General features: G+C 42.3%; 1 protein-coding gene across 5 annotated transcripts in view; it reads left to right on the top strand.

Annotated features, from left to right (window-relative positions):
* Positions 1 to 25,405, top strand: part of LARP1B (La ribonucleoprotein 1B) — an 88,682-nt gene extending 63,277 nt beyond the window's left edge. For 2 of the 5 annotated variants that reach the window (XM_043971754.1, XM_043971758.1), the window contains 8 exons: positions 3,202 to 3,325; positions 6,387 to 6,598; positions 8,166 to 8,272; positions 19,417 to 19,577; positions 20,132 to 20,276; positions 22,136 to 22,245; positions 22,584 to 22,711; positions 23,915 to 25,404. In XM_043971754.1, the coding sequence (XP_043827689.1) occupies positions 3,202 to 3,325; positions 6,387 to 6,598; positions 8,166 to 8,272; positions 19,417 to 19,577; positions 20,132 to 20,276; positions 22,136 to 22,245; positions 22,584 to 22,711; positions 23,915 to 24,163 (1,236 nt within the window). In that variant the 3' untranslated portion in view covers positions 24,164 to 25,404. Of the gene's footprint in view, positions 1 to 3,201; positions 3,326 to 6,386; positions 6,599 to 8,165; positions 8,273 to 19,416; positions 19,578 to 20,131; positions 20,277 to 22,135; positions 22,246 to 22,583; positions 22,712 to 23,914 lie in introns of all 5 variants that reach the window. The other 3 variants (XM_043971757.1, XM_043971755.1, XM_043971759.1) reach the window with 3 other exon arrangements.
* Positions 25,406 to 26,246: the final 841 nt, after the last annotated feature.

The raw sequence follows: 26,246 nt of genomic DNA, 5'->3' as shown, positions 1-26,246 counted from the left end.
CCCAGGGTCACACAGCTAGTAAGTGTCAAGTGTCTGGGGCTGGATTTGAACTCAGGTCCTCCTGAATCCAGGGCCAGTGTTTATCTACTGCACCACCTAGCTGGCCCCCCACCCCCTAGTTTTATACTTCAAACGTTTATTAAGTACCTGTTGTGTGCAAAGCCCTATGCTAGGCATTAGAGATTAAAAAACTACAAAATAAAGGTAAAATAGTCCCTCGCCCCAGTGAGCTTAATGCATTTGGTAGGAGGTTTGATCAATGGAGGGGAGAGTTCTAATATCTAGGAGTGATCAGGAAAGGCTTCCCATAGGAAAGATGGCAGGATCCATAGAGAGGGGTAATTAAGAAAGGAGTGAGTTAAAGCAGGGGGGATGTTGTATGCAAAGTCAAGGAGGCTGGAAATGGAATGTCTGATACATAGAATAGCTAGCTTGTTAGTTTGGCCGTCTGAAAGAGAATACTATGAAAGAGTCTGTAAAGGTGTGTGAGAGTTAGGGAGGGCTTTAAATACCTGGCTTAAGAGTTTATTTTGTCCTAGATGCAATAGGAAGCCACTAGAGATTTTTGTTTAGCAGAGCAATGAAATAATATTAATTTTAGATAGTTATATGGAAAATAGATTGGAGAGGGGAGAGACTGGAGGCAGGAAGACAAATGAATTGGAAAGCTGTAATAGTCCAGGGAAGATGTGATGAGGACCTGTATGAGGGTATTGGTTATATGACAGGAAGAAGAGAGGCATGAGAAATATTGTGGTGATACAGTAGCAAGTACTTGTAAACTATAACAAGTTAGGAGAGGGAAGATTAGATGTCCCTAAGGTTGTTGGTGACCAGAGAGATGCTCGTTCTCAAGTGAAAATAGGTAATTTTGGAGAAGAGTTTGGGAGGGGGCTGAATTTGAGACGCCTGACTAACATCTGGGTGGATCTGCCCAATAGGCAGACAAAGGACTGCAGTTTAGGAAGGGGGGGTTGGGGCTCAGTATATGGATTTGAGTGTCATCTTCATAGAGAAGATAGTTTGAACTTGTTAGCGTTGTTGAGATCGTTGTTGTTGTTGCTGTTACTGTTTGTCCTGCGTTCTGGAAGAGGACTATGACATCAGGGTGATGTCATGACTTACAGTGAAGTGGATTTAAGTGAGGGAGGGCTGTTCCGGGTCACCAAGCTCACTCCTCCAGAGCCATCTGGGTCCAGTGGCAAGACACGCATCAGGATGACTAGAGATGGTCCCTGATGTTTAAAGGCAATTGGGGTTAAGTGATTTGTCCAGAGTCACACAGCTAGTAAGTGTTAAGTGTCCGAGGTCAAATTTGAACTCAGGTCCTCCAGACTCCAGGGCTGGTGCTCTATCCAACACCACCTAGCTGCCCCGGAGTTGAGCACTGTTACAGGTACTAAGGAAGGAGCCATTGATGAGGGAAAACGGGAACTGAGAGGAGGGATCTGTTATTGAGGGAAAGGCTGGCCTTGGCCAGGAGAAGGAGCGTGTCTTCTTTAGAGACCACTCACTGTAGGAAAGGCAGAGAGAAGCGGGGAGCAGGAGAAGAGGAGAGGAGAGGGATCTCATGGTGGGTAGAGGGAATGAAGGCTCCTCTCTACTGAGAGGAGGAGAGAGGAGTGGATTGGGGAAGGGGGATGTTGAGAGAAGAGAAGATTTGCCTTAGACGCTGAGGGGCTCGTGATTGAGAGTCAGGGAAGATGGAAAGGGTGGCTGTGCACCAGACAACTTAGGGTGAGGAGGAACTGGCCTTCTTAGTGAACAAGAGGACTCCCTTTGGTGGTGTCCAGCGGTGCCGGAGCAGGGGTGGAGAATGTGGATGGTGGGGCTCACCCAGGCCTGAGGTAGAAAATGAGTTGAAATACTCACCTACACAGTTAAGACTGAAGGGTCTTAACTCGGTCTTGGCTGACAGCAGAGCAGTGCCGATGGCCTGGGAGAACCAGGAGGGAAAGAGATCTTGGAGGTCTTGGTAAGGGTGAAGAGGTCAGTCATTCATTCCATAGGTATTGACTATAAGTTGTGGTGTGTGGTGTATGGTGGAGGCAGATTGAGACCGGTGAAGTGGGAGACCAAAATGTTTGAGGGAGGAATATCATGTCCCTAAGGAAGGGGGCTGAAGTTAGGATGGAGACACTATGAGCTAAGTGGACCACCTTGGTAATGGAGAATGATGGAATTAAATTCCTGAGTGATAGCAGCAGATCGGGGAGGGTCCTCTTGCTGATTATCGATTCAGTGTCTTCTAGAGGGGGCAGATGGGAAGAATGTGAGGTGAAGAAATGTAGGCTAGATAGGTTGGTTAACAATAGAGCAGGCATTACAGTGAGCACAAGGCAAGATGAAGAGATACCTTGGACACGTCCAGCAAAAAAGAAGAGTTGGACTAGCCAGTCTCCAAGTTCTAGTCTGTGGGAAGATAGGTGAGCTACGGCCTGTGGAGAAGGGGTAGGAGTGGGTTGGGTAGGGTCGACCCTGTCACTGAATCACAGCAATGATTAGGAATTGGCCCACTATAGGGTGGGGGGAAGAATCAGTGGGGCCTCCTCCAATCTTCAGGAACATCCTTTCCTCTTGTGAATTGTGCTCGTCTTTACAGAGCGCCTCTGTGCTTATCTGTACCACTGCTTGGCACTTAGCACATGCGGCCTTTTATTGTGAGCGTCTCATGTGTGTATGTTTGTGTGCCAGGAAGGGGCCTCGTCTTTCTGCTTCTTCACAGTCCCTCGGATGGCCTTATGTGCACAGTAGGTGCTGCTACCTGGTTGGTGTATACTCTTTTGTAAAGGGTGTGTAACATGTGCAGCAGTGCACGTAATCATAATTGGGGCAGGTAACTATTTTAGACTTTGTGCAGTATTATTCAAAGTACAATCTTTTTTTTTTTTTTTTGCGGGGCAGTGGGGGTTAAGTGACTTGCCTAGGGTCACACAGCTGGTAAGTGTCAAGTGTCTGAGGCCGGATTTGAACTCAGGAACTCCTGAATCCAGGGCGGGTGCTTTATCCACTGTACCACCTAGCCGCCCCCAAAGTACAATCATTTTAACAGCCATTTCTGTTCAATTTGTTATGAATGTTGTGACTATCTGTTGTCGCTATTAACAAGCAGGTTTCATTTTTTGAAGTTGGTATGCACATTGTTTTTTATGAATTTATTATCCAATTTAGTAGTAATATCACTTCCTTATTCTAATTCAGCAAGAAGTTGAGAACTTTAAGAAGCTAAATCTAATTAGTAAAGAGCAATTTGAGAATCTAGCACCTGAACCTCCCTTTGAGCCAAATCTAGACGTTCCTGTAGGACCTTCACAGTCTCAGCAAGGTATGTAAACTTGTTTGTTCTCCACTCTTTAAATCACTTCAATGAGATGTTTCTTCTTTTGTTTGTTTTTCCTGGTTTTTGATCAACATTTTAATATCCAGAAATCATATGTCATATAAATGCTGATGGATGAACATGCACCAGAAAGCCCAGGGTTTCCTGGGCAAGTGATCACTAAATTGTAACACCTGGTGTAACTTATGATAACTTATGGAGGGGAGGGAATAGACATTTATTAAGCACTTACTGTGTGCCAAGCGCTTTAAACCTATGATCTTATTTGATCCTCACAACAACCCTGCAAGGTAGGTGCTGCTAGGATCCCCATTTTATAGATGAGGAAACTGAGGCAGGCAGAGATTCGGTGACTTGGGTGACTTGGGCAGGCTCACATAGCTAGGAGTGTCTGAGGCTGGATTTGAACTCAGGTCTTCCTGACTCCAGGTCGTTATGTCCTTTTTTTGTGCTCACAACCAGGGCTAGACCCTCCAGGTCAGTAAAGGATGTGGTTGCCTGCATAGTGTGATTTCCCGGGTGCTCTAAAGAAATGAAGAAATCTTCTACACTGGGTCTTTCACATCTGAAATGTGCTAGCTCGTCATTCCTCTCGCCTAAGGCAAAGGTTTCTGAGAAAGGTTACATGGAAGCCCTGTATTGTTGTTACAGAGCTGCTAGGAGCATTTCTTGAGCAGGTTTTTGGTGGAGAGAAAGGAAGGGGTGGGCACACACAAGACCACTGGAGGCGTTCAGTGTGGAACAGTTCTTGGCTCTGCCACTGACTGCTGGATTCAGTGACCTCCAAGTTCCTTTCCAGCTTTAGATGGTTTAGATGGGTGATTTTATGATCTCATGACCCTTGTTACTCTGGGGCACTGCTAGGGTAAGGGTCGCAAAGAGAGGAGGCTCTGGCAATTGGGATAGACTTCGCTGTCTCTTGTCATGGTTTTTTTGTCCTTACTCAGTATACCAGTAGCCCTTTATGTAGAAAAGCCGTTCTCTGTCCTGCTGTCACTCCATTCATTGTGGCTTCCTAATTCAACCCTGCCATCTTCACCACGGGGGAATGCAAAGGCAGCCCAGGCTCTTGAAAAGATGAACAGACCAGGAGGGCTGAGGTGTAGTCTGTCTGTGGGACTTGGCACAAGTCTTTTCATTTCCCTGAGACTCAGTTTCTTGTTTGTCAAGTGAGGTGATTAGACTAGGTGATAGCTGAAGTTTCTTTGTTCTCTAAAGGTCCTGTTCCCTGCTTAGTCTTGTTCACATTTGAGAATTTAGGGGCAGCGAGGTGACACAGTGGATAGAGCACTGGCCCTGGAGTCAGGAGTACCTGAGATCAAATCCAGCATCAGACACTTGAAACTTACTAGCTTTGTTGCCCTGGGCAAGTCACTTAACCCCCATTGCCTCAAAAAAGGGCTATGGAGAATTTACAGGACCCAGAAGTGTGCAGGGAGCTGGGAGGGAGAAGATGAGGAGCCCAACGTAGGGCCTTCTCAGGTCTGAAACAAAGGTATTGCAGTTGGCCAGAGAGGGCACTTGTTACAGTGATTCATTCATCCCACCCAACATTTAAGATCTGTTAGGCACTAAGAGGACATAGACAGATTAGCATAAAAAACCTACTCAAGGACCCCAACAGGCTGGTGACTTCCTTCATTCAACAAGCAGTTATAGAGCCATGGAACAAGAACCAGTGGCTCCCGATTTCCTCATTTCACTGCCCTCTTAATTTTTTTTAGGGGATGGCTGTGATAGAACATGCTCATGCCCTTTCCCCGATCTCTCTGGCATGATCGCGAGAGCCACAGGATTGTATATGAAAAGTAGAGATGGGATGAATTTAAAATTGCAACAGCTACTTTTCTCTGCGATGTTCATATTTGTAGTGAGAGCACTGTGATTGAATAAGCTTCATTATTTTGGAAAACGTTGGTTTAATATTTGTTACGCAGTGATTTGAAGGTGTGGTTCTGAGTTCTATTTATTTCATAACTTGTTTTGAATGGTTGTCATAGTTAGACAAGCTAGATCCCTCACAAAGATGAGAAGTTCATATGGGAGGAGAAGTGCATTGTTAACTCAGCTTGCTGAATCATCATTGGCCTGGGTAGGGGACGGGGTTAGAGATAGGAGCTCCTGGGGAGCATTGCTTCGAGCTTCAAGAAGAAGTTAGAGGGGCAGCTAGGTGGTGCAGTGGATAGAGCACCGGCCCTGGATTCAGGAGGACCTGAGTTCAAATCCGGCCTCACACACTTGACACTTACTAGCTGTGTGACCCCGGGCAAGTCACTTAACCCTCATTGCCCTGCAAAAAAAAAAAAAAAAGTTAGAGGAAGAAAAGACACATAGCCAGCATGTGCCTGAGGCAGAATCTGACACAGATCTTAGTAGTTAGAAGGTTTTCTCTTTATCTCTTGTGCTCTCTTAGTCGTTTTTAATCCCACAAACCAGATAGGCTGTGTCTTTTGAAATTCAGCTACTGTCAGTAGTTTTCTCACAAACTATAATCTTAAGATGTTCCATTTTTCTATTTTTAGCAGATTGGATGGTGGGAGGAAGGAGAGAGGAGTTATTTTCCTAATAATATTAACTGCTGCTGGGTGCCTGGGTCATGGTCCTTCCTAAGGGCTGACCCCCCTGGAACAGAAGGGAAGAGATTGGGAGGTTTCCCCAGCCATGAACGGCCTACTGTGGCAGGGGATGGAAGGAAAGGGCAGCCTGTGTGTTGAGGGATTATAAAGATAAAGGAGGTGGTACAGTGTTAGAGACAGAGAGGATGAAATATAAGCCTTGTTTCCTTGTTGTTTGGGGGCTTTTGGAGCCCACTTTGAATGATGCTTTCTAGGCTACTTGAAAGAATGTGAGCATGATGCATCTAGTCAGTAGCCAACTACAGGGGCTGCTGTCTGTTTTCTGATGTTGGCTCCAGAGCTGTGATGCCGCGGTGCCTCATCATGTCAAACTCATTTGGGACAAGCATTTACAGAACTGTCTGTACCCAATGAAGAAAGCAGAAGCTTTGGAATTTTGCTAACATTTTCTTTGTCTTCCTATTTTACAGAATTGACTGATGAGCTGGCTCATAAATTATTTGGTATTTCAGAAGTGTCTGCAACAACAATGGCTCGTTCCTTGCCAACAGCAGTTCCAGAATCTCCAAGAGTTCACCCTGCAAGAACGCCCAAAACACCCCGGACGCCCCGACTACAAGATCCAAACAAAACACCGAGATTTTATCCTGTTGTGAAGGAACCGAAAGCCATCGATGTGAAGGTAAGCTGGAAAACTTAGCCTGTGAAATGAGTGTCAATTGTAAAAGTTTCTACGTCGTTTTCCGACCTCCTTTAGATCATAAGAAGTTCTTACTTCAGGGCAGCTGTGACTCCTTCCGACCCATATCTCCTTTCAGGTCTTGTGGATTCTTGTCCATGACCTTCCCAGAAATCCTAGGATCACAAATGCTCTCCAGCTTAACTAAATATCTGAATATTTTGAGTCCCAGGTCAGCACTTGCACTGTGTGCCTTGTGACGCCTCACTTTCACATGCTGTGGTTGACCCCACCACTCTTCCTGGTCAGACATTTCTTTGACTCTCTACTTAGACTTTACCGTCTGAGCTCTCTGTTGCAGTCATCCGTAACTGGTATTCTTCCAAGGTTGTAGTGTTTCATGATCTGCCACCAGGGTGAGGAGAGGTCTTTTAAAGAGGATTTTCTGTTTGTTTCTTGGAGTAGATTGGGACCACTGGAAGCATTATGTGATTTTCCGAATCTTCTTTGGGCCATTCTTCTCTAACCTTGAGCTGAGTAAAAGGAATCTCTGCCTGCGCTCCCTGTCCAGTATATTGGTTACTGATCGCACATCCAGCTGCATATCGTCATCCCAACATATCCCTTTGTCCGTTTGTGTGTATTTGCATATATTGATTAGTAGAAGGACTCTCTCGAATGGTTCTTGTGGATTTTGGGGACTTGACTCAGTTCAGAGTCCTCTCCAAATAGACTTTTTGGAAATATTTCATCATCTTTTAGCATATTTCTCTTCCCTTGGGACCCTCTGCAGGACATGGTCTGAGACATTGTAGATGACTTGAGCTCACAACTCTCTGGCTTGATATTATTCATTTCAGGATTATTGAAAAAGGGTTTTCTTTGTGGTTGCAGAGGGCCATGTTAAAGACTCTTAGGGGAAATTGCTTCCTCAGTTTGTCCTGTCACGTCATGCTTTTTTATAATGGAAAAAGTTAAATGGACACAGCAGAGTCTAACTCTCTACCTTTCAGTCAGTTTTGTGGCCTTGGAAGTGTGTTGTGCTTTATAAAGTCATTTGTAAACATCTCTCTTCTCATCATTTCCCTCAAGGATCTCTTTGTCATGAGAAGATGGCCACAAACATTGCTAGTGTCTCCTCTTCCTTCAAGTCATCTTGAAAAATCCATCCTTCAGTGCTTTCAAAATGGCCATCTTCAAGAGTGGGGGGGCGGTTTCATATACAAAATTACCTTAGTGCCGATTTCCTTTGACGATATGGAAATTACTTCTTTGAATTTGGGTGATGAAGTTGAGGGGACATAATGAAATGCTGAAGCCTCCTCTTCTACATCCCATAGGCAGCTTAGCTACTAGCAACACTGCTTGTGTAAGGGGGACTGGTAATGTGTGTGTGTATGTGTGTGTGTGTGTGGAGGGGGGGGTGAGTTTTGTGACTTCATGTGATTTCACAATGCGCTATCCTTGGTATGAAAATGTTCTTGCTGCTTTGCTCTCAGAGGGTTTTAATTTACTTGTTAAGTTCACACTCCTGAAAAGTAATTGCGATGTTTGACTCCTTTTCTTCTAGATCCCGAGAAAGAGGAAAACACGGCACAGCACCAACCCCCCTCTAGAGTGCCATGTTGGCTGGGTGATGGACTCCAGAGACCACAGGCCGCGAGCGTCCTCCCTCAGGTAGCTGCTCTAAGCACAGGAACTGGGGCTTGTTCCCGAGTTCGAGAGGTTAATGAGGGAAATGTGTCAGCTGCCCCTAGGGGCAGGCTCGGTGTCCCCTTCCTTCTTACGCCTCCCTGCCCGCCTTCCCTGCTGCCCACCCCTGAGCTTCCAACACAGCGCCTTGTGCCTGGGAGGTGTTTAGTGATGATTGAATGAATGAATGAATGAATAGGAAGTTTTCTAGAATACAAGAGACCAGAGAAGGAGGAAAAGGACAAAAAGGAGACATGGATGGTAAACATAATAACAGGATAGTATTTGAATTTTAGAACTTAGAATCTTCCTTCCCTCTTTTAAGTGAAAGCAAATTTTCCTAAAAATGACAATGATGCTTAATCTGAATTTGCATGTTCAGAACAATGAAGATTCTCACTTGCAGAGGGATCGCTTGAATCCAGACGATCATCTCTTTCTTAGATCAGCCGATCGTCACTGTGTCTTATTTTGTTTCGTTTTGTTTGTGAGGCAACGGGGGTTAAGTGACTTGCCCAGGGTCACACAGCTAGTAAGTGTCAAGTGTCTGAGGCTGGATTTGAACTCAGGTCCTCCTGAATCCAGGGCCGGTGCTTTATCCACTGCACCACCTAGCCGCCCCCCTGTGTCTTATTTTGAGTGTTGAAGGGCTCCCAGGACAAGGAGACCTGTAAGGGCTGGCTGCCTGCCTGCTGGGAGTCTTGGAGGGGGCGTTTCTCAGTGTTGAGGTGTGGGGACCTAACCAAGATGTCCTGGTGAGGGCTTTAATCACAGGTCACTGAAGTGATCGAGCTGGTGAATTGCTTTTCTTCGCTATCACCCTTGTCGTGCAACTTCACTTCATATGTGTATAGTGAAAGTTCATTAGCTTTCATGAAAAAGGACTGAATAATTTCTGTGGCAGATTTGGTAGCCTTTGGTAAGGCCTTCTGGTCCTTTTCTTTTTGATTTTACTGTTGTTGTTGGGTTTTTTTGTTTGTTTGTTTTGCAGGGCAGTGGGGGTTAAGTGACTTGCCCAAGGTCACACAGCTAGTAAGTGTCAAGTGTCTGAGGCCGGATTTGAACTCAGGAACTCCTGAATCCAGGGCTGGTGCTCTATCCACTAGCCGCCCCCTGTTGTTCTTTTTATAAGTTTTTGTTGATGGTTTCCATTTCTTAGGTCCTGTCCTATCCCTTGTATTTCCTCATCCTTTTGTTCAGCTGCTTTAGTGGTTAGGCTCTCGCCCCTCAGCTTTCAGCAGCATCTTTCAGCCACATGCATTTTGGTGACATCAGAACATCTGAGCGGTGTTCAGTATGTTCTGTGAGATTTGAGATTCACTTAATCAAAAAGCATTTATTAGGTGCCAGTCACTGTTGGGGACAGGGATACAGGGACAGAAAGAAACAGCCCCTACCCTCAAGGAGGAACTTACATAGACAGCATGAGTGTCTCCAAGTAGAAGATACAGAATGAACACACTAACTCAGGAGGGGGCAAGGCTGATGAAAAGCCTGATGATTGCCAGGCACTGAGGAACTGACAGGATTCTTTGTTGATGCATTTTTGGGGGTGGGGGTGGGGCAGTGAGGGTTAAGTGACGTGCCCAGGGTCACACAGCTATTAAGTGTCAAGTGTCTGAGACCGGATTTGAACTCAGGGCCTCCTGAATCCAGGATATATTTGCTTGCAGACCAGAGCAAAGGCCAAGAGAGTAGTAAATATACCTCTCCTTGAATCATACCACCTTGGAAGAACTAAAAACTTACAAATTCCTAGAAGTGTCTGTGAAAACAGCTGCACAAACCCCCTGAAACTTGAGACTGTGCCCTCCACCCTGGAAGCAGTGCCCCACTTTAACAACGAGTTAAAAGTCAAGAAATAGGCTGGGAAAATGAGTAAACAGAAATAATTTTGAATATAGAAAGTTTCTATGGTGACAAAGAAGATCAGAATATGCCCTCAGAAGAAGATAACAAACTCAAAGCTCCTATACCCAAAACTTCCAAGAAAAATATGAATTGGTCTCAGGCCATAGAAGGGCTCAAAAAGGACTTTGAAAATAAAGTAAGAGATGTAGAGAGAAAAATGAGTGAGGCAAGAGAATCATAATGGGGCAGCTAGGTGGCACAGTGGATAAAAGCACTGGCCCTGGATTCAGGAGGACCCGAGTTCAAATTCAACCTCAGATACTTGACACTTACTAGTTGTGTGACCCTGGGCAAATCACTTAACCCAGCCCGCCCTCCCTCCCCCCCCCCCCCCCCCCGAAAAAAAGAGAGAGAGAATCATGAAAAAAAAAGTCAATAGCTTGGTAAGGGAGACACAAAAAAATACTGAAGAAAACACCTTAAGAAACAGACTAGGGGACCAGCTAGATGGCGCAGTGGATAGAGCACCGGCCCTGGATTCAGGAGGACCTGAGTTCAAATCCAGCCTCAGACACTTAACTCTTACTAACTGTGTGACCCTGGGCAAGTCACTTAACCACAATTGCCTCACCAAAAAAAGAAAAGAAAAGAAACAGACTAGGGCAAATGGTAAAATAGGTACAAAAAACCAATGAGGAAAAGAATGCCTTGAAAAGCCAAATTGGCCAAATGGAAAAGTAGGTACAGAAGCTCCCTGAAGAAAATAGCTCCTTAAAAATTAGGATTGAGCAAATGGAAGCTAATGACTTTATGAGAAATCAAGAAACAATAAAGCAAAACCAAAAGAATGAACAAATAGAAAGCAATGTGAAATATCCTTTTGGAAAAATAGCCGACCTGGAAAATAGATCCAGTAAAGATCATTTGAAAATTATTGGACTACCTGAAAGCCAAGATCAAAAAAAGAGCTTGGACATCATCTTCCAAGAAATTGTCAGGGACAATTGCCCAGATATTCTAGAACCAGAAGGTAAAATAGAAATTGAAAGACTCCACTGAGCACCTCCTGAAAGAGATCCTAAAATGAAAACTCCCAGGAATATTATAGCCAAATTCCAGAGCTCTCAGGCAAAGGAGAAAATACCGCAAGCAACCCGAAAGAGACGATTCCAGTATTCTGGAGTCACAGTCAAGATAACAAGCTCTAGCAGCTTCTACATTAAAGGATCAGAGGGCTTGAAATATGATATTCTGGAGGGCAGAGGAACTGGGATTACAACCAAGAATCACCTACTGAGCAAAACTGAGTATAGTCCTTCAGGGGGAAAAATGAGAATTCAATAAAAGAGGACTTTCAGGAATTCTTGATGAAAAGATGTGAGCTGAATAGAAAATTTGACTTTCAGATACAAGACTCTAGAGAAGCATAAAAAGGTAAACAGGAAAAAGAAATAATAAGGAATGTTAAAAGGTTAAAAGGTTAAACTGTTTACATTTCTACATGGGAAGATGATACTTGTAACTCTTAAGAACTTTATCACTATTAGGGCAGCTGGATGGAGTTTATTTAGACAGAGGGCAAAGGTGTGAGTTTGATATAAAGGGATGATATCTTTTAAAAATAAAATTAAGGGGTGAGAGAAGAATGCACTGGGAGAAAGGGAAAGGGAGAGGTGAAATGGGGTAAAGTATCTCAAAAAGCAAGAAAAAGCTTACAGAGTGGAGGGGAACAATGGGGGGGGGAGTAAGTGAGCCTTACTCTCATCAGAATTGGCTCAAAGAGGGAATAACATACACACTCAATTGGGTATAGTAATCTCTTTTACCCTGCAGGAAAGTAGGAGGGAAAGATGGGGGCAGGGGAGAGAGAAGGGAGGGCAGATTGGGAGGAGGGGGCAGTTAGAAGCAAAACACTTGAGGGAGGGACAGGGTGAAAGGAGATAGAGAATAGAGTAAATGCCATGGGGAGGAGGGAATAGGATAGAGGGAAATACAGTTATTGATAGTAACTGAAAAATTTTTGAAGTAAGTTTTTCTGACAAAGGGCTCATTTCTCAAACATGTAGAGAACTGAGTCAAATTTATTAAAATAAGAGCCATTCCTGAATTGATAATCAAAAGATATAAAGAGTTTTCTGATGAAATAATCAAAGCTATCTATAGCCACGTGAAAAAAAATGCTATAACTCACTATTGATTGGAAAAAGATGCAAGTCAAAACAATTCTGCATTACTACCTCATACCTTTTGGATAATAAGACAGAGGAAAACTACAAATGTAGGGGGATATGGGGGAGATGAGATATTAATGCGCGATTTTGTGCCTCCTTTTCCATTTGGCCAATTTGACTTTTCAAGCTGTTGGCTTTTTTCTCATGTCTTTCCTGCATCTCCCTCATTTCTCTTTCCATTTTTTCCTCTACCTCTCTAACTTTATCTTCCAAGTCCTTTTTGAGCACCTCTATGGCCTGAGACCGATTCGTATTTTTCTTGGAAGCTTTAGATAGAGGGGCCCTGATGTTGACATCTTCCTCTGAGGGTGCCCCTTGGTCTTCCTTGTTCCTGAAGAAACTTTCTATGGGCCTCACCTTTCTCTGTCTGCTTATCTTGCCTTTCTTTTACTTAGCTTTTACCTCCTTAAAGTGGAGCACTGTTTCCAGGCTGCAGTATCCCAAACTTCAGAGGTCCCAGGTGGTATGATTTAAGGAGGATCAGGTTCTTCACTCACCCGGCCTGTTCCCCTGGTCCATAGATGACTTCAGACCAATTTGCTAAATCAACCAGCTCTGTGTGTTGTGGCTCTGACGAGCCTGTGCCCCTCCCCCCCCTGGGCCACTTTTACTTGAGCCTACCTCCTGGTTCTCAGCAGGGGTGTAAAATTCAAGTTCTGCCTTAGCACCAGCATAGACCCCTGTAGTCTCCCCCCTGCCCAGGGCTCAGCCCACTCACCAGACTGTGAGCTTAGTTCCAGACAACACTGGCGCTTCAGCTGATTCAGAGGCTCTGGGGGTCTCCTTCTCTGGTGAGACCTTCCTGGGACTGGATCTGTGTCAGGGTGACTGTGGGGTTGGGTTCCGCTCCTGTATCAGCAGAGCAGCTCCCTCCTTCTGACCTTCCAAGCTGTTCTTGGTTAGAAGATGATTTCAGCACATTCTTCTGTGAGTTTTGCTGCTCCGGGCATTTTCCTATGGCCTTATTTGGATGTTTTTTGGAGTGATCGTGTCATGAGTTTGAGAGCTCACTGCCTTAATGCACTATTGTTGGAGTTGTAGATTGATTCAAACATTCTGTAGAGCAATGGCCAAAGGGCTATAAAACCATGCATAGTCTTTGACCTAGTGATACCATTAGTTGGTCAGTATCCAAAAAGAGATTAAGAAACAAAGTTGAATTTGAAATTGAGGAGATGCCTATCAATTGGGGAATGACTAAACAAATTGTGGGATGAGATTATGATGGAACGCTATTGTACTATGAGAAATGATGAGCAGAATGCTCTCAGGAAAACCTGGAAAGACTTACATGAGCTGATGCAAAGTGAAATGTACTGTGTACAAAGTAACAGCAATATTGTAAGATGATCAGCTGTGAATGACCAAGACAACTCTGAAGGACTTATGAAAAAGGTGATCCATCTCCAGAGAAAGATGATCTGAATACAGATTGAAGCATATTTATTAATTTATTTTTAAAGTTTCTTTTTCTTAAGTTTGTTTGGTCTGTTTTTTTTCACAACCTAATATGGAAATGTTTTGCATGACTACACATGTATAACTTATTGAATTGCTTGCCTTCTTTTTTTTTTTTTTTTAGTGAGGCAGTTGGGGTTAAGTGACTTGCCCAGGGTCACACAGCTAGTAAGTGTTAAGTGTCTGAGGTTGGATTTGAACTCAGGTCCTCTTGAATCCAGGGCTGGTGCTCTATCCCACTGTACCACCTAGCTGCCCCGAATTGCTTGCCTTCTTAAGGGAAATTGGGGAGGGCTTAAAGGGAAGGAGGAAGAGAATTTGGAACATAAAATTTAAAAAATTAACATTAAAATTGTTTTTACATGTAATTGGGTAAATTCTAAATAAATGGGGAAAAAAATCAAATGGCCTGGTTAACAGTGTTTTTATGGGTTTTTTTACATTTTTATTTTATTTTTTTTCAATAACATCCACAAGTTTTTAACATTCTTTTTTTTTTTTTTTTGGTGAGGCAATTGGTGTTAAGTGACTTGCCCAGGGTCACACAGCTAGTGTCAAGTGTCTGAGGCCATATTTGAACTCAGACACTCCTGAATCCAGGGCCAGTGCTCTATCCACTGCGCCACCTAGCTGCCCCCAACATTCATTTTTTAAAATTTTCATTTCCAAATTCTCTCCCACCCTTAACTATCCCTTTATTGATATAGCAAGCAATTTGATATAGATTATACATGTGCAGTCATATAAAACAATTCCATATTAGCCACGTTGCAAAAGAAAATATGGATCAAAAAAGCCAATGATAATAAAGTTTTAAAAAGTGTGCTTCAGGGGCAGCTAGGTGGCGCAGTGGATAGAGCACCGGCCCTGGAGTCAGGAGGACCTGAATTCAAATCTGGCCTCAGACACTTGGCACTTACTAGCTGTGTGACCCTGGGCAAGTCACTTAACCCCAATTGCATTCTCTCCCCCCCAAAGAAAAAAAACAAAACAAAACAAAACAAAACTGTGCTTCAGTTTGCATTCAAACTTCAGTTCTTTTTCTGGAGGTGGATAGCATTTTTCATCATAAATCCTTCAGAATTTTCTTGGATCATTGTATTGCTGAGAATAGCTATATCATTCACCGTTGATTATTGCACAGTATTGCTGTTACTGTGTATGATGTTCTCTTGAGTCTGCTCACTTCTCTCTGTATCAGTTTGTATAAGTCTCCCCACATATTTTGGAACCTATCTGGTGTGTCATTTCTTTTCTTTTTTTTTTTTTTAGTGAGGCAATTGGGGTTAAGTGACTTGCCCAGGGTCACACAGCTAGTAAGTGTTAAGTGTCTGAGGCTGGATTTGAACTCAGGTCCTCCTGAATCCAGGGCCGGTGCTCTATCCACTGCACCACCTAGCTGCCCCGGCATGTCATTTCTTATAGCAGAATAGTATTGCATTACAATCATGTACCACAAGTTGTTCATCCATTCCTCATTTGATGGGTATTCCAATTCTTTGCCTCTGTAAGAAGCTGCTATAAAATGTTTTTGTACATCTAGGTCCTTTTTCTTTGATCTCTTTGGGCTATAGACCTAGTAATGTTATTTTATATATCTTTAAATCTTTAAAATAACATTTTTATTGCTATCTTTTGCTTTTACATTTGCTTTTTTTTTTTTTTTTGGTGGGGTTAAGTGACTTCCCCAGGGTCCCGCACAGCTACATTTGCTTTTACATTTCTCCCATAACCCATCTGTGTCCTGGAGAGCCATCCTATGCAACGGTATTCTCATCTTTAAAGAAAAAAAGCGGTTTCCTAACATTCATGTCTCTTACTCCTGATTTATATATGTATATACATATACATATATGTGTGTGTGTGTGTACGAAAAATATATAAAGTACATTATTAGTTGGTAGTACATTCATATTGCAGTTTTTCAAAGCAGATTAAACATAGCATCTTAGAATTGCAGACATTGATGTTAGGTCATTAGAAATGATTGAGTTTGGGGCTTCTCTACCTTGTTTGTGTTCTGAACCCCCTTTGTAGTCTGTTGAAGCCCTTCTCTGAACAATATTTCTAAATCTTATCAGGTAAAACACTTAGGATTATAGGATTACAAAGGAAACCAGTTATATAGAAATATGCTTATTGAGACTTTTTTGAAAACACCTTCACAGACTCCAGGTTAAAGCCCCTCCCCATTTTAATCCAACCCTCTTTTTGCTTGTCTAGAACAACCGGGGAGCCTAAGTCAAAGCACATCTTAGCTGGCACAGCTAGTTAGTTACTTGTTTAGGGAGGGATTTTCTCTGTGAGATGCTTAGTGACTATAGGGGTTCAGTAAGCCAATTGAGGTTTATCTACAGCTTACTGTAATAATAGTAATGAATTAACACTGCACATGAAGACATGGCCCTATAATGAACTAAATAGCTTCCTTGGTGAAGCAGCCATGCATATAATAGATAAACTTTTATTTTAATATAATCTCCAATGCAGGGTGGTGTCCCAAAAGTCTTAGTGCCATTGGTATCTTAAAACAGCACTGTGCTGTGTCTGAGCTAGGGACAAACTTGGAGTTGTGAATGTTGTCTGTCCTTTGCGGTGGTCTCTGAGTTGGCCTTTACTTCTTCTTTTTTTTTTTTTTTTTTTGGCCTTTACTTCTAAAATCAATGATCCAAAGAAATAGAGCTCTGAGCTCCACATGCTCAGGCTGTACTTAAAATTTTCCTGTGAAACTCAAGCATGTTAATCCAGATATTAATGCATGTTTTTTATTGGGTTAATAGGACATTCCCATGAATATTTCAGTGAATTAGTCAAAATACTCATACTCACCACTGTTGAGTGATCTCCAATTTACAGTAAAAGTGGATTATCTGTAAATATGGAGAAGCAACTTGGGGTGACGGAGAGAGAGCTGATCTGAGAGCTAGCAAGACTTGGGTTTGAGTCCTGCCTTTGACACATGCTGGCTTGTAACTCTCTGTGCAAGTCAATCACTTGGTGCTCATGTAACTTTCTGGACTGAATTGCAAAAAAGGTGCCCATCCATGTAGGTAGAGGACATATCCTCAATGGAAACTCCCTATGCCAGGGCAATCAATTCCCAGCCTCAGCCTCGGTCTCTCCTCCTTTCCCTGCAGATTCCCTGATGTTTGGGGGATTTGGGGGATGGGTACAGGGAGTTCTGGGGAAGGATGGTTAGTGGTGATCTCAAATGAGGTATTTCAGTCCGACTCAGGTTTATATGTTGCCTTTGTGGCTCTTTTACTAAAGGAGTTTTAGGTGTTATGACAGCGTGTGATATAAACTCTTAAAATATTTTATCAATCACAGCTCTGCCAGTTGAGCTTCCCCATCTATCCACATTATGTTTAACAAAAGGATAAACAGTCTAGTTTATATATTGTGCTTTATTGTATTTGAACTCTTTGGAAATTGACAATCCATAGGGAGATTGAATGTGGGAAGCCCTGGGTACTTTATGTGTGACCCAGGCAAGGGACGTCCGTTCTGTCTGCGCTTCCTCGTATTTGCCTTTAAAATGGGAATCATGATGCCAGTAGCACCCACCGTATGGGCTTGTTGTGAAGACCCAGTGAATCTTGAACATGTTTCATCAGTGCCAGTTATTACCATGACTGGCTGGCCAGACTTCATGTCTCCAGAATACATTTTACTCTGTCCTGTGAATTTAGGTAGGATGGGGTGTCCACAGTTTTCCTCTAGGGGAATGTGCAAAAGGAACAAAGAGTCTTGCTGAGAGTCTCCCTGGGTGGCCCTAGCTGGAGGCAGGTAGCTGCAGGGCCATAGGATTCTCAGGTTGTCCATGGGAGGAAGTGCAGTGGGTCTGTTCTGGAGACCTCAGAGGGCATCTGCAGGAAAACGGAGTGAACACTGAGTTGGGGTCGGATGATTTTGGAGCTTTCCCTGAGTCAACATAACAATAGTTATTCCTCTTTGTCTCCTGGGAGTCTGATCCCTTGCTTCACTTTGACCAGTTGATTTTCTTCCCTCACATGGCTGGGTTCATTGTGCTTACATGCCTCCTTAAATCCAAAGTTAACTTATCATTCATTCATTCATTTATTTATTTATTTATTTATTTTTTGGGGCGATGAGGGTTAAATGACTTGGCACACAGCTAGTAAGTGTCAAGTGTCTGAGACCAGATTTGAACTCAGGTCCTTCTGAATCCAGGGCTGGTGCTCTATCCACTGCACCACCTAGCTGCCCTAAGCTATTATAATTTATAGTAAATTCTTAGGACCATTGGCCTTCTTTGCTTCCCACACTTTCATCTCCTATTTCTGTGCCTTTGCACAGGCTGTTATCCATGGCTGAACGCTCCCCTCCTGACCCCAGCTTCTTAGAATCCTTGTAGCTGCCGGCCCCCTCCCTCCCACTCATCGACCTTGCCTTACTTTTGGCTGTATAGTATGCCCTCGACTGTACACATGTGCCTTGAGGGTGAGGATGCTTTGACCTTTGTATTTCCGTTACCTTCACAATGTCTGACCATAAAAGATTAGGTGCTTAACCGATGCTTATTGGTTGATCCAAATAGTCTTTATGTCACTGAGATATCTCATAAGCCTTGCCTTAATAATCACGTTTGTGCTTTAAAATCTAATTTGCAATGATGCTAAATATGTCAGGCCACCAGGAGCCTGAGATCTCGTTAAGTCTCTATAACTGCCTAGTGGCTGCTCTGCACACAGCTCTGGTGCTAATTGCTTCCGATACCTGTTACAGAGATTTGAGATTTGAAAAAGAGTCATTTTGATTTACATGCTTTTCTACTAATAAAACGTGTTAGTTGTGTGAAAAGCTGTTTGTAATAGTTACACTTACCCGGTAAGTAACCACAGCCTCAGTACTTCAGCCAGATGGGGCTAATCCTTGGGCGGGGCTCACATCAATTCCAGGTTGATGTCATCCTGAGAAGCAAGAACAAGGAATAACGATGCATGCAAATTCTTTATTTACTGACAAGCCACACCATTACATACGTTAATTATAGGATATTGCAGGAGGATGCAAGTTAGGGAAGCACCATGGAGCTGGAATTTGGGGTGCTGCTGTGTGCTCATCCCCAGACTCCTCTGAGATGCATCTTTTCTATTCTTGAATACTAACCCCTTTATCTGTGCTTTGGATCATTTAACCTTGCGCTTCCCACTTTATATCTTTGGCATCATTACCTTCTCTGCTTTAAAGGTAAGTGATGTGAATATGTTTCTTCTAGTTTAAAATAGAAATTAATGGAGCTGAAGGTGGAATAGAGCCACTTAATTTATTTTGGTTATTACTTGAGTTTTTGAATTTTCAAAGTTTTTGAAACTTTGACTTTTTGGTTTTATGTTTTGATTATATGTAACATAGTTTCAACTGTTGCAATTTTTATAGTATAATAAATTAATTTTTAAAAAAAGACCAGTTTAAAAGAATTCCAACAGTGTGCTAAAACAGTACAACTTGGGTTTGACTGCTTCCTTGTGTAGCACATGGTCGGGGAGAGGTGTAACCAGATCTTCTCCCTTTTACACACCAGTATTCCAATTTGAAGTTTTTTTTGTTTTTATTTTCAAACAGTAGTTCAAATGCTTCACCTTCAGAAGGTGCACCTCTGGTAGGAAGCTATGGATGTACCCCTCATTCTCTCCCAAAATTCCAGCATCCTTCTCATGAACTTTTGAAGGAAAACGGCTTTACACAACAAGTATATCATAAATATCGTCGAAGGTGCCTAAATGGTAAGGTTCCCATCACTTGTCTGTAGGTAAATTTAAGATTGTTAAATTAAATGTTTTGTTTCTATTAACATAGTATTCAATGCTATAAAAAATTGATAAATCAAATTAGAATTATTCTTTCATTTTCACAAAGTTATAGTTAGAGTTTAAATCTTGGAGATTAGTTACTAATAATTGTAGTTAATAACCTGCACCTCTGTAAAAATCTTAAGATTTTTATTTGAGGCAGTAAAAATCAGTTTTATTTATCTTGAAAGTTTTATCATTGCCTTATTTTATAGCATTTGAAAGTTAAAACCTTTTATTATGATATGAGCCTTTTTTTCACTCTTAAGCTTTTAAATTTCAGTAGTGATTTTTAAGTGCATTGGAAAATTTTTCCAGATTCAACATTTTGAAATATTTTTTAAACTATTGGTTAAGGTTTATGACTTAGTCCTTTTAGCTTAAGTAAAACATTAATTTTTTTGAATTGAGTTAGTGGAATCTGTAGATATATGTGTGTATATATATTTATTTATATAAACTTAACTTTATCATTCAAATTTTTCCAGAGAGAAAACGCTTGGGAATTGGCCAGTCCCAAGAAATGAATACCCTCTTTCGTTTCTGGTCCTTTTTTCTCAGAGACCACTTCAATAAGAAAATGTACGAGGAATTTAGACAACTTGCCTGGGATGATGCAAAAGAGAACTACAGGTCAGATGGGTTTCACAAATAATTGTTTTGAATTTTTCTTTTCATGTGGCAGATGACCTTTCAAATAATGCTGGTATGTCCTGAATAAACTTGTTGTTTGTCCTTCATTCTCAAAGAGGACCATGACATTGTGGTGATGTTATGACTTGCACTGAACATGTACTAGCTCTGTGACCCTGGGCAAGTCACTTAACTCCAATTGCCTTAAACATCTGGGGCCATCTCCAGTCGTCCTGAATAAACTAACATTCTTAAAGAGTTCATATTGAAGCATCTTCATTCCTAGATGCCTTCTCATAGTAATAAGCTAGCGTTTTATCCCCCTTGCAGCCACAGGAAGAAGTTCAGGCCCTTAGTCCTTTATGATGGGTGTGGGGGGAAAGGAAGGGAATAATATGCAGTCATTAGTTGTCTGCCTGCTCCATGCCTGGCCCAGGGCTAAGCTGTCCACATAGTCTCTCAGTTGCTTCTCTTGACCACCCTGGGAGGCAGGTGCTATTATGATCCTCACTTTACATTTAAGGAAACTGAGGCAGGCAGGCAGTAGTAAAGTGGCTTGTGGCAGGTCTTTGTGCCTCATCTCTTTACCTTCCGTCCACCCCATATTTTTCATTGCTGCCTACAGCAGGGTTTAGTCTGAGATGGGGGGAGAACAGTACCCTAGTTTATACCAACCTACCTCTTCCAGCACTCCCCATCACCCCTGGATTCAGGCTGCCCACAAGTGATACACGCACAGGGCTCAACCAAGATTCAACCTGCCTGATGTCCTCCTGATGTCAGTCAACTCCCTGGGCCCCAGCTGAGGGTGGGCACTGTGTTCTCTCCACAGTGACTTTGTCTAATTCCTGGGCTGTGGTCCACCCAGGCCTGCTGGAGAGAAACTCGATCACGGGAAATGATGCTGGGGCTTTGTGTGCCCTGCACACATGTACACAGACGGAAATATCATTCCGCCTCGCTTCCTTCATCTTCTCGTCCTGCCTTCTCAGTGGCGGGTGCCACGATGAGCGTGTCTGTGCTGCGGCTCAAAGGCACTACAGACTCAGACGAGAGGGATTGCACAGTGGTTATGGCGAACCAGGCACATTCATTCATATCACTCACATATCGCCCCTTACGAGACATTTGGTCTGGCAGCCTTTGTGAAGGACAAAACCAAAGTGAAAAGTGTGCTCGAATCCAGAAGCTTTAGTCAGCGTCTAATGGGAGGGATTCAGCTTTGTAATTACACAGAGGCCTAGTTCATCCAGTTCCTGTGTTCTCTGGATACTTTCCTATCGTCAGCCTATTTCCTTTCCTTTCAGGAAGGAGCAGCTAGCTGGGGCTCAGTGACAGTAGGCATGAGTCCAGGCCAGAACTTTGCTTCTAGTGCCCTCAAAGAAAGGGGGGGCTCCCTTCTCAAAGAGACCTTTGTCCACGCACCTTTTATTTCAGTGCCATACCCAGTTACAAATTAAATACAAAGCCAAATTGAGACTAGCTTTGGATTATGTGATAGTACCCTCACATCACCTGGCACATTCCCTCTGATATTACTGATGAATGCCTATGCATTCAGGATGACTCTTGTCCTTAACCTGACATCTGGAGGAGAATGGGGGAGCCCTCGAGCTGTGCGTGGGACCGCCATGAAACCATTTCATAAGACTTAGTTACCAGCACCAGATGCAGAGGGAAATCTTGTACAGAAGTTTACATTTCAAAATCAGCTATGCTAATAGCTACATCATCCTTTCACTTGGATTATCATATTGCTTCCCTCCATTTGTTGTATTTAATGAATTTATTATATTTTCACTGAAAACATAGATTGAACAATTAAACATTTATCTCTTAACTCCCTCATCCCCTTTCAGATATGGGTTAGAATGTCTGTTCAGGTTTTATAGTTATGGACTGGAAAAAAAATTCAGACAAGAGATCTTCAAGGATTTCCAAGAAGAAACCAAAAAAGATTATGAATCAGGTATGAAAGCTAATTTTATCATGTTTAAAATGTGGGGCCTGATCCTAGTAGTGAATGGGGTGAATTTTTAGGGATATGTAAACCCAGGGCTTCCTGAATCACTCTTGATAAAGGGTAGAGATACCACATAAAGATCTTTCTTGTGTGCTCCCCACCTGAGATCCTGGGGAAGAGATAGGGGGGGCCTTGATTGGGATTCTGTGGCCACCCCTTTAGTGAAGCACATGGGCTTTTTGAAATGGTATTATCAAGACCTGACTAATATGTTTGATGTATTAGTCATAGGATCTGGCCCAGTAGCATGAATGTAACTTTTGTGTGTGTGGTTCTGTTACCAGGTCAGCTGTATGGACTAGAAAAGTTTTGGGCTTATCTAAAATACTCCCAATCTAAGACTCAGTCTATTGACCCAAAACTTCAGGAATACCTCTGTAGTTTTAAGAGGTTAGAAGACTTCCGAGTTGATGTAAGTTCTTAAATCCTTCTCTGTAATCTTTTTTTTTACAATTGTATTTTGGTCTGGTGTGGGTTGTTAACAGCTTTCTTACGTTTTTGTCCCTAAACTTGAAAGTTAACCTTGATAATTTCCCAAATGAAGATGTGATGGTCTGCCCTTTTATAGGAAGGTGGGCCCTGCTCAGAAGGAGAAGCCATTAAGGCATGGCATCGATGGTAAAACAAAATGTATTAAACGAGTTGGTTGTGTTGCCTATTTTTACTTGATAGTAATTAGTAATATTTTATGTGTTTGAACACAATGTCTTAATATTATTATCTTGGGCACCATTTGGAAAATGTATTTTAGATTTTAATCTTATTGAATCTTCTCCCAAGTACTGTCTAGGCCAGTGCCTTCCAAACTTTATGGTGGCACCTTTGTGGGTCTCCATAGTATCCTGTGCTTCTCTTTGCATCCTTCCAAAAGCCCACAGTCTGTCTTGTAGGCACTGAAGCGCAGCAGCTGACAGCTGTGGTGTCCGTTACTCCTTTGGAGCTCTCTCCAAACATCCCCCAAGATTTTTGGATTCCAAGTGTGAAACATGTGGTGATGGTCCATGCTGTGATGTGGGAGCAAGGCTCCTTATCCAAAGCTTTGTGGGCATGCTGGAGGGCTGGCACGTGGTGTCTTGGGGAGGGATGTGGGAGGATTATGGAGTAAGCAAAAGAGAAGAAAGGGGGAAGGGAGAGAGAGGCTGGGGGACACTGCTCCGAGAGATTTGGAAAGAGGGGATCTCCTGTTTGTGTCCTTGGATGTGATGGCTCTGAAGTTGTGCCACTTGGCCGATTATGGTCCCTGGGAGGTGGTAAAGCCATTTTCTCAAGTGCCCCTGGCAGCCAGCATTCTTGAAGGCTATAGTCCTGGCAACTCCTGTTTGATTTGAGCCAGGAACCCAAGCCTTAGAGAAGAGGGAGGCAGGGTGACTTAAGCTCAGACAAATGTTAGACTCGTGTTCCAAATTCCAGGGTCCCCCAGAAAACTGTTAGCCAGGAGTAGCTAACTGTCACAGAGGTCAGGAGCCCCTAGAAGGAAAAGCAGCTTGGGTGGGGGTGATGGCAAATAGTAGAACCTGGTTTTGAAAGCGGATTCCTCTTGATTCTTTGACCTCTTTAAGGTGCCAAAATCCACACCTCTGGTGATTTAAACCATATTCCCTTTGTTCATACACAGCCTCCTATTAGTGAGGAATTTGGGAGAAAAAGACATTCTTCAGCTTCTACTGGTGAGGAAAGTAGTCGCCGTAGACCTCCGTCTAATTCTTCTTCAAAGCCACTCAATGCTGCCAAACCTGCTGCTACCCACCAGCCTCAGGTCCCAATAAACTCTCCCCGAAGGAATGCTTCACAGGAGTCCATTGACAATTTACCCCAGAACAGCGCTGCCTCAGAATCAGCAGACGGCGAGATGCCTGAGAAATAGACTCTTGTGAAAGCTGTTTGCCCTTGAAATCAGCATTTACATCAGTATTTTATTTCAAGGATCTTTGGGGAAATGTTTTCATGCTTGATTGTGGGGGGCTGGAACAAAGAAAGGGAAGACAGAGGGTAGCATCTCCTAACACAAGAGAAATTCCAAACGTTTTCCCCTAATTTCTAGTGAAATAGGTTAGGTTTGGGGACCTTCAATAGAGATCCTCTAGTAATGTCTTTTGGTTTCAGTATTTCTGTCTTAGAGCTATTGTTTACAAAAACCGCATTCCCTTATTACATGCAACAACAAAATTTGGAATGCCTTACATTTCAGCTCATGCTTCTTAAAGAAGAAAGAGTTTGTTTTATTCACCTCAGCCATAGAGCTTTCTTCACCCATTTCCCCCATTATCAACTAAGATTTGTACTTATCAAAGACAAAGGAAGATTACGTGTGTATATTTTAAATTCAGAAAGAGGATCTGAAGCAATACGTTCACTCCCAGATATATAAATATTAAAGGAAACCTTTTTTACACAAGCGACAGACACGGGAGGACCTGTAGTTACATTGAAGTGTATGCACTTTGGGTGCTGGGCTTTGGCTTTTTGGGGTGGGGGTGGGGAACTCATATTCAAGATCTCCATAGTTAGTGTTGTGTTGGGTATGACATCTATCTGCTGGTTAAGTTTTAGGAGAGATTTGCTTTTTAAATGGATTCTTATACATGAACTTGAGCAAGTAATTGAAAACTGGGTTAGGGCTGATTTGAGTCTTGTCCTCAATTCATTAAATCTTGCACTACTTGAAATGCATCTGCTGTTCATACATCCGCAGGTGGGTAATACGACAGCCAGATTATCCTCAGTTTAAGAGGTATTTCGTTTTTTCCATTTTGTTTCTTTTAACCCTTATTTTGTGCTCATAAAGTGTTTACAAGAGAGTTCTAGCAGATTGATTTGTAATTTTTTTTTTTTGCCATTTCAACTGATGTAAATGATAGTTTGAGTTTATTTTGTGGGAAATTAAAAAATAAAGCATTCATTCTGAATTGATTCTGAATTGATTTTTAATTTTTTTCTGTTAAGAGTATATTTATTTGAAAAGCTGGAATTGAAAATTTTTGTTAAGGGGATAACTTTTCATTCTGTGAGAGTTAAATCTTAATGGCAACCTTGTGATAAATCCATTTTTACATTTAACAGTTTGATTCAAATACATTTTGGTGTTTTACAAGCAACTGGATGTCTAACACTGAATTCTTTATCGCCTTCTTTTGGGGGGTGGATTTTGTCCTTGTCAGACAACACGGAAACCCATCGCTTCCTTTGGGTGGGGGGTAAATGAGGGGTTTTTTGTCAATGATGAATGTCTTCAGTATGTTACCATTGTGGGAGGTCATCTTTAGCTTTTTCTTAATCATTCAGAGAACAAATTACACCTGGAGACAAGGCAGTTTGAATCGATTCTTCCCCTCCCACCAAGGAGTCTAAGTTCCTCGAGAGCAAGGCCCATCATTATAAAATGTTTGTACCCCCAGTTCTCAGAACACAGCTGGCACTTAATAAATGTTGGTTCGATCACATTGAATAGAATTATGAATGTATTTTTACTTTGAAGTAGATGAAACAAATTATATGTGATTAATTTGAGACAGCCTACTTTTAATAGGAAAAATGAACTGACAGTTAAAAGAATCATTACCGTCTATCTTGGGGCAAAGAAACATTTAAAACCCAAGATGTTATGCATGGAAATGACAGTTAAAAATCAATAAAAATGTTTGTGTACATATAGACATATGCACACAAACAAAAGATTTAAAATACTGATTATTTTTAAAATTCAGGGAAATATGTCCATATTTAGCTTATATAACTTCTGGTATAAGTTGTCAGAATTTTATAAAATTCACATTTTGTAAGAAACGGCGATTAGTGATTGAAAAGGTGGTTCTTGAACCCACCGAAAGAGGTTTTTAAAAAATTAAATATAGGCTATATTGACATTTACTGTGTTAAAAATTAAAATGTCTATTATTATGAAAATAGTTTTGACCTTCAGAACTCCCTGAAAAGGTCCATAGCAACAG

The sequence above is a fragment of the Dromiciops gliroides genome, chromosome 6 (assembly GCF_019393635.1).
Source record: "Dromiciops gliroides isolate mDroGli1 chromosome 6, mDroGli1.pri, whole genome shotgun sequence".
In the NCBI taxonomy this organism is placed as follows: Eukaryota; Metazoa; Chordata; class Mammalia; order Microbiotheria; family Microbiotheriidae; genus Dromiciops; species Dromiciops gliroides.
Note: the sequence above shows the minus strand (reverse complement) of the source record. Positions and strands in the feature narration are given on the sequence as shown.